This window comes from Passer domesticus, chromosome 1 (genome assembly GCF_036417665.1).
Source record: "Passer domesticus isolate bPasDom1 chromosome 1, bPasDom1.hap1, whole genome shotgun sequence".
Classification (NCBI taxonomy): Eukaryota; Metazoa; Chordata; class Aves; order Passeriformes; family Passeridae; genus Passer; species Passer domesticus.
Genome location: NC_087474.1, coordinates 51,942,093 through 51,958,219, shown reverse-complemented (window position 1 = coordinate 51,958,219; position 16,127 = coordinate 51,942,093). Strand labels below are relative to the sequence as shown.

The 16,127-nt window shown below is 41.0% G+C and overlaps 1 protein-coding gene across 4 annotated transcripts in view; it reads right to left on the bottom strand.

The window, feature by feature from the left end:
- Window positions 1-16,087, bottom strand: part of GLI3 (GLI family zinc finger 3) — a 206,097-nt gene extending 190,010 nt beyond the window's left edge. For 2 of the 4 annotated variants that reach the window (XM_064419954.1, XM_064419979.1), the window contains exons 1-2: window positions 15,875-16,087; window positions 1,299-1,461 (exon numbers count right to left, since the gene is read on the bottom strand). In XM_064419954.1, the coding sequence (XP_064276024.1) occupies window positions 1,299-1,422 (124 nt within the window). In that variant the 5' untranslated portion in view covers window positions 1,423-1,461; window positions 15,875-16,087. Of the gene's footprint in view, window positions 1-1,298; window positions 1,462-1,533; window positions 1,618-15,281; window positions 15,626-15,874 lie in introns of those variants that run through there. The other 2 variants (XM_064419962.1, XM_064419972.1) reach the window with 2 other exon arrangements.
- Window positions 16,088-16,127: the final 40 nt, after the last annotated feature.

Genomic DNA, 16,127 nt, shown 5'->3' with positions numbered 1-16,127 from the left:
AACGGATCTGTGCTGACTTACACCAGCTGAGGATCTAATTTCATATGCCTTAGAAAACTGATGCAACCTTTTCCATTGCGGCTCAAGGGTTTTCATACTCTCATGGGGATCAACTCCATCTAGTAGGTCAGCAGGTGTTGAGTCTGCTTTGAATCTGAAGTCCAGTCACACAGGAGGATACCGGGACATGTGCCATCTAATCTTTACTGACCCATGGACATTCCCCTCTAGTATGGCTGTAGAATTCACGTGTTTTCTCCTGTAGTCTAGTGGGACATAACCTGTTTCTTTGAGAAAGCAGAAACCTTTATTCAAGATATCAAAGTGAGAACCTGACCTGGACCACAAGCCCATATAAGTGAGCATGATGGAAACAGAAAGTGTGAACAGAAAATATTTTGCTAGAAATACACCACGACCACAAAATACACAGAAAGGCATTTTCTACTTTTTGCCATAACTAGACTGATTTGTAAAAAACAGCAGTTTAAGCAGTTACTCTGCAACTATCCAAAATCCATAGGTCTGCCCACACCATTTCAAGCGATTTTCTTTCCTAATGCAGCAGGAGTTTTGCATTAGTGGGAACTAATATGCTCAGACCTCTTACACCAAACAATGAAAAGGTCTAGGGCTGGGATTAGCTCACACTCTTCTGAGAGGCAGGGAATATGTAAAATTGTCAACTGAGATATACTCTCTGGGGAGAATTAAGCAAACTACTACAATTTTGCAAATTTACAAGCTGTACATTCACAACTTTGAAATTAATCCACCAGAGGATACACACTTAGCTTGATGTTTTGTTCTGGGCATTAACAAACTTTGGGGAGGTGGGACAGCCCTTTCTGAGAAGGAACCTTATTTGTAAAAAAAACAGGAAAGAAAACACCCTTTGCTATTAATTTTGACAGACCAATTTCTGTCTCTATAGTAATAACTAATTACCTAACTAGTTTAAGAGATTTCAATGGCCAAATGCAAAGCACTTGCAGGCCCTGCCAGGCTAATCAAGACAATTTCCAAAACGTCAAAACCAGGAACTTCCTATAGTAAATAACTTAGCACATTTACATCTCAAATTAGAACATCTGGAAGAAAGAGACTGTGCCTGACGCCAAAACAGGCCTTATTGTGTCCTACCACTTTCCACCACCACCACCCCTCCTCCGTTCGTTTTCTTTAGCCTTTCTGTAGAACAAACACTGATCCAGGTGCAAATGCTCAATTCACAAGGAATGCAGAGAACATAAAATTACTGTAGGTTTGGCTGCTAGTAAATCCCTGCTGTTACTCACCATTGGAAGTTGTGCTGGAGGCAACAGCTTTCTCACTGACATCTGTTCGACTGGAGCATTTCACGATGGAATTCTCCACTTTTTTCTTCTCAGTTGTGGCAGAGCTATGGGACTGCGCCTCCATGATGACTTCTCATTACTTCAGCTCTCCTTGCACTAATACCTGAATGAAACAAGAGTCATAAACTCTAAAGACTGTTTGAAAGCTTAACCCAAGTCTTCTCACCCCTCTCACCTGAAGAAGAGCCTCGAGCACAACTGAATTAGCAGTTCACAGTTCTGTAAGCTCATCAAATCATGTTTGCATGCATGAATTCCTGAGGAATTTAAAGAAATACTAACACAAAAACCAGGCATGTTTGCTTCTAAAGAGAATCGGCATCAAAAACCACTACGCTATTTGATGGTAGGTCAATTGTTTTCAATTTTGTGGGGTTTTAATGGATCCAAAGGGAAAAAAGGACAGTATTTTTCTCTTCTGCCCAGAGCACTTTGGAACAAGGCAAAAAAAAGAAAAAAAACCCAAGAATATCAAGACAGACCTTCATGTTGACTCTAGAAGCCAAATATTTAAATTTCAACATTCATGGTGTTGGAACACACTGCAGCAGGAATTATCCTGTCTATCTCTACACCTTGTTACTCATGTAAACATCTCTCACTTTGTTCAGAAATCTAACTCAAACAAAATTGTATTCGCAAAACACCCCGAAAACCACAGGGAAAGACAAATATTATTGCTGGTGGCAGATAGTAAGATCACTTTCTTTCCCATGAAAATGCTGGAAATAGAAAGCTCTGTAGAGGTGTGTATCTGGTTATTTTGCTTTTCCTGGATGTTCTTAGTGTCATCTCCAGTGATATACTCATTTAATACCCCACAAATAATTTCTCCCTCTTCTCAGATATTTTACATTCCTGATGGAAATATGAGAAGCCCAAAAACTTGAAAAAAGGTATTGCTGCTTGTGCAGCAGTGCAGGGACACCAGGCCCCAAGACTGCAGGAATCTTAGGCTGTGAAGGTCACAAACATGAAGAACCAGTCTGCAGCTTAACTTGATGCACACCTGTCTGTCCAAGTAAGCTTTACATAAATCATCAATATTCAGCACACAACCTGCTTAGAACCAAATACCTTGGTACTTTTGTAGTTTGAATATGAATCTATGCAACAACAACAAAAAATAGTAATTAGTTTTCTGCTCTGGGCAACACTGCTTGGTAGTCAAATGGGTCTAAAACGGAAGGAAGTCACACTCTTCTAGGACACCATTTAAACAAAATTTTCAAAAGGCTTCAAAAAGCCACAAAGTATAATGAAGTGTAATTATATCAGCAACCTGTTTCCCAAATTGTGACAGTCAAAAAAAAAAAAAAAAAAGAAGAAACAGCACCAAACCAAAAAAAAAAAAGGCTACAAAGCCAATTCATCACAAACACAGCTGTCTAATAAACCTTCCCCTTCCCACCTTCCTAGTAGGAGTTCTTTTTAATAGTACAATAAAACACTCCAAAGCCTCATTGTTATACAGTAGGGATCAAAGTAGAGCCCAATCACTAAATGAATCATTATTTAGCTCGGCAGCACAGCCAGGGAACTGGGCTAGATATCAGAGAGTCTCTGCCACTGACCTACTGTCTAAACTTTCTCAAGGCATTTTTCTTCCCTTCAGTTTCTTGCTTGCTAAAAACACAAATAACAAAGCTCTGCCTGACACAGAAGAGGACTTGTAAGGCTACTCTCAAGATCTATCTCTGAAAGTGCTATAAATATTATTGTGATCTGTGAAACAACTTCCTACCAGAACACTAAGGGGAATGTCAGGTGTCTTCAGAGTAGGAGAGATGTAACAATACTCAACTTCCAACAGCCCTGACTTCTACCCAGCAATGCACAAGTCTCCTTGAAGAGAGATCTCACGTGAGCTTTGTAAACAGCACCTTCCCAAATTTCTCCTAGGACTTCTCCCTCTTTCCCTTTGCACACCTCATGCAACGGCATCCCCAGTTTAGTAATTTAGCTCAAATATCTAGCTTTTCAGTCTCTTGCATTAGTAGAGAGGGGGAAGGCTGACACTGCTGCCAAGCTGTTCACCCCACACCAAGAGGAAGATGTTTGTTTGCTCTATACAGCCCTGGCCACAAAAACACCAAAAACCTGCCTCTACTCAGCCTCTAACTACCACATGAGTGAGTCCTTCAATGTACCCTCCTATCCTCTGACTAACCATCTTTGAGTTATTTAACATTCTCTCAAATTAATTATTTTCTATGCATCTCTGAAGGAACTAAAATGCTATACATCTTCAGTTGTGGTTATTTTTCTTCTTGGTCTTCTAAGGGCCAAGACTACTATTGAGGCAGCATCTTCATTTACATCAAAGAGTATGACTTTGAAGACTTGCAACATAAAGCTGCAGAATTCATCCCCCTTTTTGTTTGGTCCTTGGTTCACAAGTATGTTGATTTTGACTTAAAATCAAGAAAGGAAACAATTATACTCCCTATTCAACTAGAAAGGAAGAAGCCACATACTCTGCCTCCACAAGGCCAGCAGAGTGGCATGAAACACTTGGGAAGAGTTCACAAAAATGATGACAGGTATCTACAGTGGTTCCACTGCCTCCTGCCACACAGATGTCTATGCATGTATGTGCAAGGAGCCCTCACTTATCCCCACCTCCTCACTTATGGCCACCTTCTTCCCCTCTCCATCATGACAGGACCTCCATTACAAACTGATCCTACCACTTCTCAGAAAAGGAAGGTAATGCAGGTACTTTACGGAGTTACCATGTCCTTAATCTCATAAAAAGCATCTTTGGGTCATCTGCAATTCAAGAGCAAGATGTGGCTGGTCAAACTGACATCATCCATTTTCTTGGCTACTTTATTTCTTTCTCCAACAGCCTGCCAATGAGATTTTTCTCGTGCTTTGGGGTCATCTTCTTTACTGGAAGAAAAAATAGCAGACAGAATTCCATACTGTTCATCAATCTCTATCACTTCTCTGTTTTATGCTACCTGGTGTGGACCGCAGTACAGAACAGAGGCCTAAAGCAGCACTTAAATTTTTGGACAGAAAATTGCAGAACTGGCCAAGAAGAAATATAAACATCTGCTCTTGGTTCATCTGTTCTGGTTCATGTCTACTCAGTTTACATTCAGAAGGCTGCTTTTATTCATGTCAGAATGAAAGAGGGAACGCCACTAGAGTAAACTTTCTTACTCAGCTCTGCACCCTGCACCACAAGCCAATGGCCCAGGTGCTGCAGGTCTTTCCTCCGGTGCCTTCCTTCCTCTACTCCCGACCCACACACACACACACACACACACTGCATGCACATCTGCAAGAATACCTGCAGATCCAGCAAACCCCCAGTGGTGCATCAACGGTGGTGCGCATGGTTGGGAAGGCATGGAAAGCCAGAAGAGATTGCAGGACTAATAATTAGAGGGATGTGGTTTGCTGTGTTTTGCCAAGCATACCCCTCAGGAAAGCAAACATCAGGAGATCAATACGGTGCCCCAAAAATCTTTTTTTTCCTGAAGACTGCCTTAAGACTAAGATTAAAACACAAGCCAGACACACATCTTCTAGAATAATTCTCCTTATATTTGGAAGATTTTTTTCTGAGAAATTGTACCAAAATATAGGAGCTGCAGTCCACAAAAAAAAAAAAAAAAAAAAACCAACAAAAAAAACCCCACAAGGTCCAAGATTATGTAAAGATCTCTTTCTACTGGTTGTTAACCCCTATCAAAAAGCATTCAAAAAATCAGCCTGACATCGTCTCCACACTAAAATAGAAAGTGGCTTATATTAGGCTGTATGTGTGTCTCTCTCCAGCGTGTGGGTCAGTGACTTTCCTGTTCCTGCCTCCAGGCCTGAAACAATCTGTATCTATTCGCAGCAAGGAGTCCCAGTTTCAAAAAACCTGAAAGCTAGTTTCATTGGCTATCCAGAATTTCCATATGCATATGAAAGGCAAGAAAATGCTATAACAGTATATGGGCAAAAGCCCGAACTTCCATTGGGTAAATAGAGGGATAAACATTCCTTCCCAAAAGCAAACATTCATGGCTTTTTCCCATTCAACCATGCTTGAACCTTTTGTAATTTCCCTGAAGCCTGAACCCACTGTGCAATTAATTCCAGATCCCCATTTTAAACTTAATCCCTCTCAAAACAGTAACCTGCCTGCAGGTGTGTCTCCTCTTCTTAAAATATAAATGCAAACCTTCCCCAATTGCTTATTATATTGGAGGAATTTGAGGAACACGCTACTGGAATGAACTAGTTAAATGAGGAAAACTGTCTCTTTTAAAAGGAGCGTCAATAAGTCACAATATGTTGGAAACTTCTTTCGAACAAAAAATTCTTTCAAGAAATTTATTATTATGTAATTTCTGGTTCTTATGTATGTTGGTTATAAAACTGTGCCTTATAGTAGTAAAAATGATCATATTAATATACTGGGGAAGAAAAAACTCACATCTTTTTGTTCATTTACTCACACTCCAAACTAACCACAAGCAGCCCTGTGCTTGGAAGAACAAGAAACTTGATCCTTTCTGAACACACATTTCAATTTTCCAAGAAATCTTCACTCTGTATCACTTCTCTTCTCTGAACTACTTTTCAAATAATTTTATTTATACTGTATATATTAATTTTAAAGACCAGACCATGCAGATATTTATTGTTAGGAATAGGCTCACTGACTTCAACAAGATTGCTTCCTTTGGTCAAAGTGCTGAAGTGTAAGCATTTAAAACTCTCAATTTGCATGCTAAGACTGGTTTATGTTTCTTGCGAACTTAAACCTTCTGCCTTTCTTTGCTTTAATTTTTGAGGAGTATCTTTTTATATGCTGAATTAAAAAAATAAAAAAGAAACAAGTCAAACCTTTCCCTGTTTTACTTGATGCTACTATAGTTGTATTCAATTCATTAACAAGTGGTTTGCATCCACTGAGAAGAGCTGTCTGAAATAGCAGTGTCACAGCATTCATCATCATTACATCAGCAGTAGGGAAGTTCATACTGATTGCTATCAGCAACCAGAGTGCCCCAATCAGCGTGCAAGCAAACATAGCATGTTTAATTTTTCAGAAATGACTCTGGGTAGTTAGGGTGTTCATAGGTACTACTTTGATCCACACTAGTGGAAGCAGTCTTTGGGGATACAATACATTTTGAACAGCACAACTGTATGAAAGTGAAAAACACAAGGGGAGGCATGAAGAACAATCAGGAAATTACAGTCTCTCTCAACCATAAAGGACCCTTTATCAATTTTATCAACATGGGTTACACCGTTCCTTGGGATTATTTAAGGATAAAAAATGCATCTTGTTCAGCTACATTCAAATGCAAAATTTATATGAGACAATCTTAAGCTGTTATCTGGGAGCTATTTCGCACTGATTTATACAGGCTTGATTCAGGTACATTTACCTTCCAAAAACCAACTAGATTTCACTATTGCTTTCTATCAAACCTGCTGGCAAAGCTGCACTGACAAAGTTACCCCTGACAGAACCTGATGAAAAATGTTCAAGCACTCAGACATTTTAAGAAATATCTCCCAAATGTAATATTAACCTCTTGCTGTATCTCACCATTTTTGTAATAGCTATAGAAACTAACCTGTATATTTTCAGAATGGTTTTAACCTTTCCTAATTCCTTGTAAGCTAAACCAGAATTCTGCAAGCTTCATTAAATAATCTGGGGTAAATTTTATTTAGGTTCCTCCCTGTTAAGACAACTACTCACAGTAACACTAATATAAACAGCACAAAGAGTCTTATATCCACATTACATAAAACCACAACAAACAATCAGTTGTGGGGAGAAGGGTAAAATATCTTATGTTTCACAATACCGATCTCCATTTCAGTTACATGCATGACCTACAAACAGTTGCAGAAAGAAAGAGAAAGAAAGAAAGAGAAAGAAAGAAAGAAAGAAAGAAAGAAAGAAAGAAAGAAAGAAAGAAAGAAAGAAAGAAAGAAAGAAAGAAAGAAAGAAAGAATGCTTGACAGAATCAGATAGGTGGATTTGTAGCTTGAAATTGAAAAATACCCCAAGTTAAGAGACACAACATGTATTAATACAATCTTTCCCAATTCATTACTATCTGCTGTCTTTTCCTTGTTACGTCCCTTTGATTTCTTTCCTCCCATAAAGAATGAAAAACAACTAGACCTAAAGCCTGGTTAATGACGATCTGATCTGTTCCTGATAGGTTAAATAGCTTGTGGCAACAATAACAGAGGATCACAAACACAAAGGCAATCAGCTAGGCAAATCAGTGCTATTAGCATCCTCATGATTAAGATCCTAAGTGAGAAAATATTCTATCGTGTACACTGAACTACTGCTTCATTGTAATAGTTGCTCCAGAGGATTATATATTTGTTTACATATTTTGGCTACAGATAAACAGCTACCTAAAAGTTCTGAAGTTTATTTTAAACTAGTACCAATAAGTGGCACTTTCTACTGAGGCACCACCTCAGCCACACAGCCTTACAAGTAGATTACATCTAGTTTTATTTTTTGGATTTAAAAAGCTGGTCAGTATAACCCAAATTAAAACTATTACTTCAACAGATTAAACTCTGTATTTAAAAAAAAAACAGATTTCTACCACGAAACAGATGATTCGTTTTGACACTCATCAAACAGAACTTAACTTGGATAACAACACTGAAGAATTCAGGTCAAACTGTCCATCTCCAACTAGTCTATCTCCCACAGAAGCTGCTGTTTGGGAACATACAACACAAAGCTGAAGGAGGCAGAGCCCAGACTTAGTGGTTTTATAATTCAGGTATGATATGTCCTCTGAGGTATAATCAATTCACTTCTGAGAGTCTTTACAATAAGGAATTGAACTTTAAGAAAACAAACTAACAACCCCCACAACAAAAACAAAACAAATCAGGTAATTAACTCTGCATTTAAGCATTTGTTAATCACATGGTCTTGGGTGTTCTTTATTCCTTTTTCAACTCTCTTATAAACTATCTAAATACAATGGAAAGAATAAAGTTTGTTTTTTAAAAAATAGAATGTGATACATATCTTTCAAGTCTCCAAATATTTTAATATAAATGGGGAGAGGGGTGTGTCTAAAACTAGCAATGCACTTACCCTGGAGAATCAGAACTCCTTCCAATTAAACTACCTAATATTCCTCAGAAATTCAGAATAAGCTGTGTTACTGCTTGTTTTGCAATCCTACTTTTCTTGTGCTTCAAATTCTGCAGCAGGAAAAACTCTAATAATTATGTCAAAGTAAGATTAGCTGTACAAGAATTAGCACAGGGGGAAGGAAAAAAAATCTCCTGTGGACTGTACTGTTTGTAGCAATAGGTTACAATGAGGGGTGACACTTCAAACTTCCCTGCCAAGCCTACACTCTGTTTTTCCCCGTCTTTCTTCAGGAATTCAGCAGCACTAAATCCAAAACAAACTTAAGTACAGTGCAGTGACTTCCTTTGGCAACACACTTGTTTTATGAAACCTGGATTTTGGTTCATTCATATGCTCAAGATCTGAAAGGCCAGGAATATTCTTGGAGAACAGGGAGGGGGACAACAGCAAAACTTGCTGTGCGGATAACATAACTCTATGACTTTCTCTGCTGACACTGTTCCTAGGATATTTCTGGTGACAATATAAGCTGCTTTTTTTCTTTGCTTTCTTGTCTTTCCCTTCTTAGCTTGGTAAAGCAAATTACAAACATCTGTAATGTATGTGCTTTGCACCACAGTCAAGTAAGTAGTCACTACAACTTTGACAGAAAAATGCAGAAATGCTCTAATTTCAAGTACTGGAGCTCACCATTTCAGTGAAATGACCACTTCCATCACATTTTTTGTTTTATCTCATCAATTCCAACAGATGAAAGATTCCTTAGAAACAAACCTCGATCTATGTATCGATGCCAATCTATACAGGAACTGAGCTCAAGGAAGAATGTATTTAATGTACATCTCTTGCAAAGATGTGCCTTCTGTTCCCAACTTACGATATGTAAATGAAAGAAGAAAAGACTGTATTCCATATTTTACAATTAGCACTTTAAAACAAGATCAAAGGAATCAAGTAGAATGTTTTTTGAAAGTGCCATGTTTTGATCACAGTCCCATTCCTGGAAGCCTGTTTATGTCCTCCACATACTCTCAGATTAAGGGATGCCTTCATCCAGAATTTCATGTTCTAACCTAACACAGATGTTTTAACACGTTAAAGAGCTAGGAAATCTCCATATATCCAGGAAGAACTTCAAGTGTGAAAGGTACTTTATAAAACTTTATCTTCTGCTTTTGAAGTTTACTTTAGGTTTTACACCTGTCTCATAATAGCAGGAAAATTGCATCACGATTCCTTCGTGTTTTTGTAACTTGACAAAACACAATGGCACCACTCTGAACTGCTACATTAAAAAAGCACAATCCACTTCACAATCCACTTCACAATCCACTATCCTTGTTAAAATAGGGTAATCACAAATTATACAGCAGTATTATTTTCCTAGGGAAAAACATCCATAGTGAATTGAAGAGCCAAGCAAAACCCCACCAAGCTATGTCCTGACAGTAAAGAATTGGTAGTGCTAGGATTTCATTTTAATATACATGGTTCAGAACAGTGGACTGAACTGACACTAACTTGATCTGAGTTTCTGACTATTCAGTTTCAGGTATTCATACATCTTATCTAACGAAGGCTTCATTCTCTGGGCAGCTGGATGATGTATTCTTTACACGCAGTTGATTTTCTTGACATTAACAGATTTGTATGCAAAGAAAACAGAGTCTCATACAAATCAGCAAACACTATTGGGAAAGTTCAGCTCTAAACCACCAAAAGGTCTGTTGGGTACTTTAGCCTAAACTAAATATCAGACACCAAAAAAATACAGCAACGTTTTGAGCATCAATAAAAATAAAGAATTTTTTTTTTAAAAAAGCCTAATCATCTTGATGATCAGTGTAAAAAATAACTTGACATTTGAGTGGCAACTTCAGCTAATAAAATTATTCAATCAGATCTCCTTGTAGTGGATTCTGATATTATCAGTTCTGACACCCAACAACTATTTAGAGACAAATACATTCTATCCCAATTTCTTTGTCCCTTGATGTAATCTAAATAACCTTGCAGGGGTTTTTAACATCAGTGTATTGTCTCGTTTCTTATTTTCTTCCTGAAGAGAGAGAAACCAACTCTTCAGATCAGCAGCCAATTTAGTACACTTTCAAGGTAAGGCAGGTAGAATTTACATGTACAGAGTATACCACAACAAAACCACAGTATGATGCCAGCACAATCTTTAAGAAAGTTTTCCCCTAAATCTCTGAAGAAAGCAGCCTTAAAAGAAAGCAGGGATTAGAGTGAGCTGGAAGGTAGGGAGGGGACTTACCTCAAACCCAGCCAAGCGGAAATCAGAGCAGTAATTCTACCAGTCGGCAGAGTACACTTTTAGAGCTATAATGGTGCGAAGAAGTGCTGGGCAGCATTGCCTGAAGGCAGCACTAATACACTGCTGACTAATGACTGGGCCATGCGGACAATGAATTTGGGGGTTGAAAACTAACAGAAACCGTGCCGTACCTTGACAAATGGGCTTTCAAAATTTCATTCACTGAATAACCTTTAAGCACAAAATTGGCTCAAGTTCTCTCGGGAATAATTTGACACATGTTGTTGGACAATAAGTATTTTCCTTTTTAATTAAAACTATTACACCGAATACATAAACATGATTACAGTGAATAAAATATAAGAGTAAACTATTTAGCACGTAGAAAAGACCGGACTCTGAATGTGAGGGGTAAGCCATACGTTCAGAAGGGTCAACAAATCCCAGAGCTAACCACCTGATTCACTGAAATTCATTCTTGGCAGAATATTTTTTCCCTTCTTTGAGACGTGAAGGAGAACAAGAACTTCAAAGGTATCTTTAATGAGCTGCTACAAGCACAATTGGTTAAAAGAGGCTCAGAAATTATGTACTAAAAGCTGCATTGTGCTTAGAATTACAACTGAAAAAGTCTCGTTTTAAAGAGCCCCATAAACCAAATCAAGCCTCTTATAAACTTTGTCACCTTGTGTACTGACAAACACATTAAAATAACAGAATCCCTCTTTAAAGGAGCTCCTTTTTTTCGGTGCAACTCGACTTCTAATTTGAAAATAGCAATTTTGGCTCTTTTTACAGACAGAATGAAATACCTAAAGTGTCCCTAAATTAACAAGTACCACTTGCCATAGACAGCATCGCCCTTAGCAGCTCCTAAAAACTTCAGGAAAGGATCTTAAAACAGGAAGCTTAGTGAGCTCATAAAACTGTTGTTGGAGCCAGGAACACATAGCATATTTAATCTGCAAACTGTGAGAGTCTACAATGATTTCAGCAAGATCTGAGGCATGCCCTCAAGGTTTGCTGGGATCTGGGATTAGGGAGTTGATAAGAACCCTCTACTGCCCATGGACATGTTTTTCTTCTGCAGTTAAACACAAATGCATAGAGACGTTTGACTGCTGCTTGGCGTTACTGCTCAAGTTATATAAAAGCTTTGCAGCTCCTTTTGCTGTCAATATATCAAAGTTTAAAAAAAATCATCAAAGTGTGAAATTTCATTTAAAGTCTGCCAGTCTACAGCTCTATTTCACAGACCTATCAAATAAAAGTAAAGATGAAAAATGCACTGAAAGAACTTGAAAAGTTTGCAGCAGCACCCATGCCCTATTTTTGTTTATTCTGTCTCATTTTATTTGATTTTAAAGTATAACAAATCAATTCCCTTATAAAAATGACAGAGTCTAAAGGGAGGATGTCTATAAAACCTGTGGTTAAAAGACAACTTGAAATCATTATTACAGCTGAATCTTTTGTTGAATAAAAAGGTTCCTCTTTAGCCATTTTAGCATTTTAATTGCCTAACTGCAAGTTGGCAGAAAATATCTTGAATCTTCCAAAACAACTAGAATTACTACAGAATATGAGTGCCAGAAAAACTAAAGCTTTCTTCCAAGTATTCTTTAGCTAGGGATTTACAACAATTGCATAAAGAAGAAAAGCCTGACTTTTAAGGTAATCTACTATAGTCTAAAAGCATTAACATTCCATTGCTAAGGTTTTCCTGAGGATTTCATGACTCGTTGAATCACTTTTCCTTCAAGTATGCTTTTTCTTTGTACATTGCTGTCTCCATATAGTTGAACACATGCAACACTGATCATTAAAATGCCTCATTCCACAACTTGAAATAAACTCTGCTTTAATAGCCCTCGAATTCCTTATTTATCAGGAAAAGATGACTAACTTTTCATTAACACTCTGCAACACAAAAATATGCCATTCCTTCCTCTAATATGCAGACTAGAATTCAAATACGCTATAGGAGTGCAGGTAATTGAATAGCTTTCCCCAAAGTGAGGCAGGAAGTGTAACTGAAACTTTCATGGGTCAATATCAGGGCATACATTAATCTTGTTAAAAATTTGAGTAATCTGCAAGATGAACAAGTAATAATGATGTCTCCAAACTTGAGTATTTTGGGTTTTTTTTCTGAACAGTATTCAGAAAAAAAAATCATTTACAGCCATTGATACTTTCTTAGCTGCAAACTGTTGTTGTGTTTGAAAACGAACAATCTTTCGCAACTGATGATTGCATATAGCAGCAATAACTCTTTCTTGGCCACTGCACACCTTCTCAAGCCAAAAATGTTACTCCACTTATGCAGGAAAATGCAGGTGATGTCTTTGTTTTGCAGTACTTCTACAGAAGCACTTTGGAAAACATCATGTCCTGCTGAAAACCATATGCTATTATCAGAACACAGAAGTGCATTCATTTTGGCACTTTAAGCCAGTTTTTCTTGCACTGCTGCTTAAAAGAATACATATACACTGAGAGAGTCTTTTTCTTACTCATTCTTCCTACTCATTCAAAAATCAAATAATCCTGCTTTTAAAGAAATAATTCCCTGTCCTTAAAATAGCCTTCTCTCATAGTTACTATTATTTATGCTTTTAGAATTGGGCTATACACAAAACTGAAAGTATTTACATACTAGCTAGTTATACCCAAACCTTCCTTATATAAACAAATTCTCAAGAGGCTGCCTAGAGTTTACATTGCTAAACTCATTCACCATTACTTTTAATATATATTTCCATGACTGAAACACAGTGGTGTGAATTGTGGTGCAATTTTTACATTTTAAGGTTATTTTACTTTTAAAACACTGCATTTGTCTTCCTTCAAAATAATCATGACATATATAATTAAGAAACTGTCAGATCATTATCAATTTTTAATAAAGGACCTAAATGAAATAATTATAGGAATCAATCAGCGAGGCACATTCCCAAATTACAATGCAATTGCACAAATATTTAAACTACTTAAGACCAGTTCTGGCACATTTCAACCCATAATCTCGTTGAACACCACACCAAAAACAATTTTGGAACACAGAGAAACATAGTGATTTCTCACTATTCCAGTGACTTAAACGATTTCAAAACATATACCTACAGCACAGAGAAACAGAGAGGCAGTCGTGCCCTCCTAAAAATGTTTGTTCGTTTAATCAGCCACATGTCTCAAGGCCTCTGGAAAATTTAGCTTCCAAGTTTTTCTGTAGCATGCACACAAAAGAAACGAAGTCTGCACTCTGAAGCTTAAAAAATCATGTTTATTGAGGCTTGAAAATGAAGCGGGAAGTAACAGGGGCGCGACGAAGAGGAGCATTTTGCCGTGGGTTGCTACTTAATGCTCCTTTAGTGAAGTAGCCTTTAAAACGTGACACTGTATATCAAACAGACAGCTATCCGTACCTCTGACTAAAAGGCTCTTTGAGATCCGTACAGTCCATCATTTCAAACTGAAGTGGCAGCTGGAAAATGTGGAACAGCTGGCAAGGAGCTGGGAGAAAATGTTTTACATAAATATATCTACATACAAACTGGCAGAAGGCCACGGACACTGTACCCGCAGGACCGGATAAAAACTACGCACCAGAGGGTTAAAAACAAAACTGGGGAGTGATTTGGGGAGTGAGGGGCGTGTGTTTCCTTTTACCTTTTCTCTTCACGTGGTGCACGGGTTGGGGAGCGGGCGCTAGCAGCTGCGAGCCGGCGGGCCCGTCCGAAGGCGAGGGAATTGTGCCAACACCCCACGGACTCCACGGGACAATCGGAACCGCGGCGGACACGCTCTGCTCCCACCCTCCAAAGTTGGGCGGTGCACGGCCGGGCCGCGGTGCCGGCCCGGGGCGGCTCCGAGGAGCTCCCGTGGGGCAGCAGCCCCGCTCCCCCCGCCCGGCCTCGGCCGGGCCCGTCCCGCCGCCCCGCTCCCCCGCCTGACCCCGTGCCAGCGGCGGCGCGGAGCGGGCCGAGCGCCGCTCTGCTCAGAGAGCCGCCGGCACCCCGCGCCCCCTTCCCGGGACCCGACCGTCCCCTTCCTCGCAGCGAGCAGCCGGCAGGGAGCGACGACCCCCGGGCGCCCCTCCGCCCCGCCAGATGTGACAGCGGATTCTCCCCCGCTCCTCTCGCCTTTCCCCTTGCGAAGTTTGTGCCGGCCTCCCGCCGCACGGGCGTAAAAACGCCCGGGAGTCTCTCAGAGAGTAGGGGCGAGGAGAAAGAAAGGGGTGTAAATAAAACAGCAGCTGTCGCCCGCACTTCGGGAGCTCTGCAGCGGGACGTGCCCGGCCGAGCCCGGCCCGGACCGGGGACTGCCCCCGCCTCGCCCCGCACCCCGCGCCCTCGGCTCCCGCGCTCCGTGACAGCCATTTTGGGGGTTAGACACCTCGGTCCCCCCTGACCCCCGCCTCCAAGTTAGGGAAGCGGGAATGGGGCCGAGAGCGGGGCCGGAGCGCTGGGAGACGCCAAGAAAGTGGCCCGGACTAGAGCCGGGGAACAAAGAACTTCTCGCCTAAGTGGGTACGTACCTGCCGCCGCTGCCGCCGAGCCCCCGCGCTGCCCATGAGCGAGGGCCGGGGCCGCCGGCTTGTCTCCGCGCCGCTCCCCCGCCGCCGCGGCTAGCGGGGCCGGCTCCCGCCGCGACCGGCGGGCATCCCGCGGGGCAGGGGGACGGGACGGGACACAGGCGGGACGGGGGCGGCAAAGGAGGGCCGGCGAGTGTTGGTGGTGGTTGTTTTATCCCTGCCCGCCTCCCGCGGGGAGCAGCCCGCGCCTCTGCCTCCGTGTGGGGGTGTGTGTGCGCGGGTCCGACATCAGTTTCAGTGATCTTGTAATCTGATCCCTTCTGACTCACTCGCACTGACTGACATTTCTGATTTGGTTCAACAAAAAGAACGGGGGGAGGAGAGAAAGAAGAAAAAGAAGAGAGGGAGCAAAAGAAAAAAAAAAAAGTATCCCCAAATCCACCGCCCGGTACCAAACAGTTTTGGTAGGGAAGAGGGAACCCTTCCGTCCCGTCCCGCGCTGCCCGTCCCCTCCAGAGCCGCCACCGCCCCGCATTGTTTTGGCTCGGCGCAGCCACCGAAGGAGGGAAACGAACACATCGCGCCGAGGTACTCACGTGTCGGAAAAGTTGTCCCTCTCTCTTTTCTCCGTCTCGCGCGCTCCTCTCCGCCGCCTCCTTCCAAGTTTTACAGATGTTGCAGGGCTGCTCGTCGTCGCCGCCCCCTCCTCCCAGCGCTGCCCTCTGGATCAGATCAGGGGAAAGGCTCTTTAGGGATAACTCCCGATTCAAACACCCTCCGCTAAACTTTCCCCATTCCCTCCCCTTCCTCTGAGCGGCGGAGGGCTCCGCTCTCCTTCCCCCCTTCCCT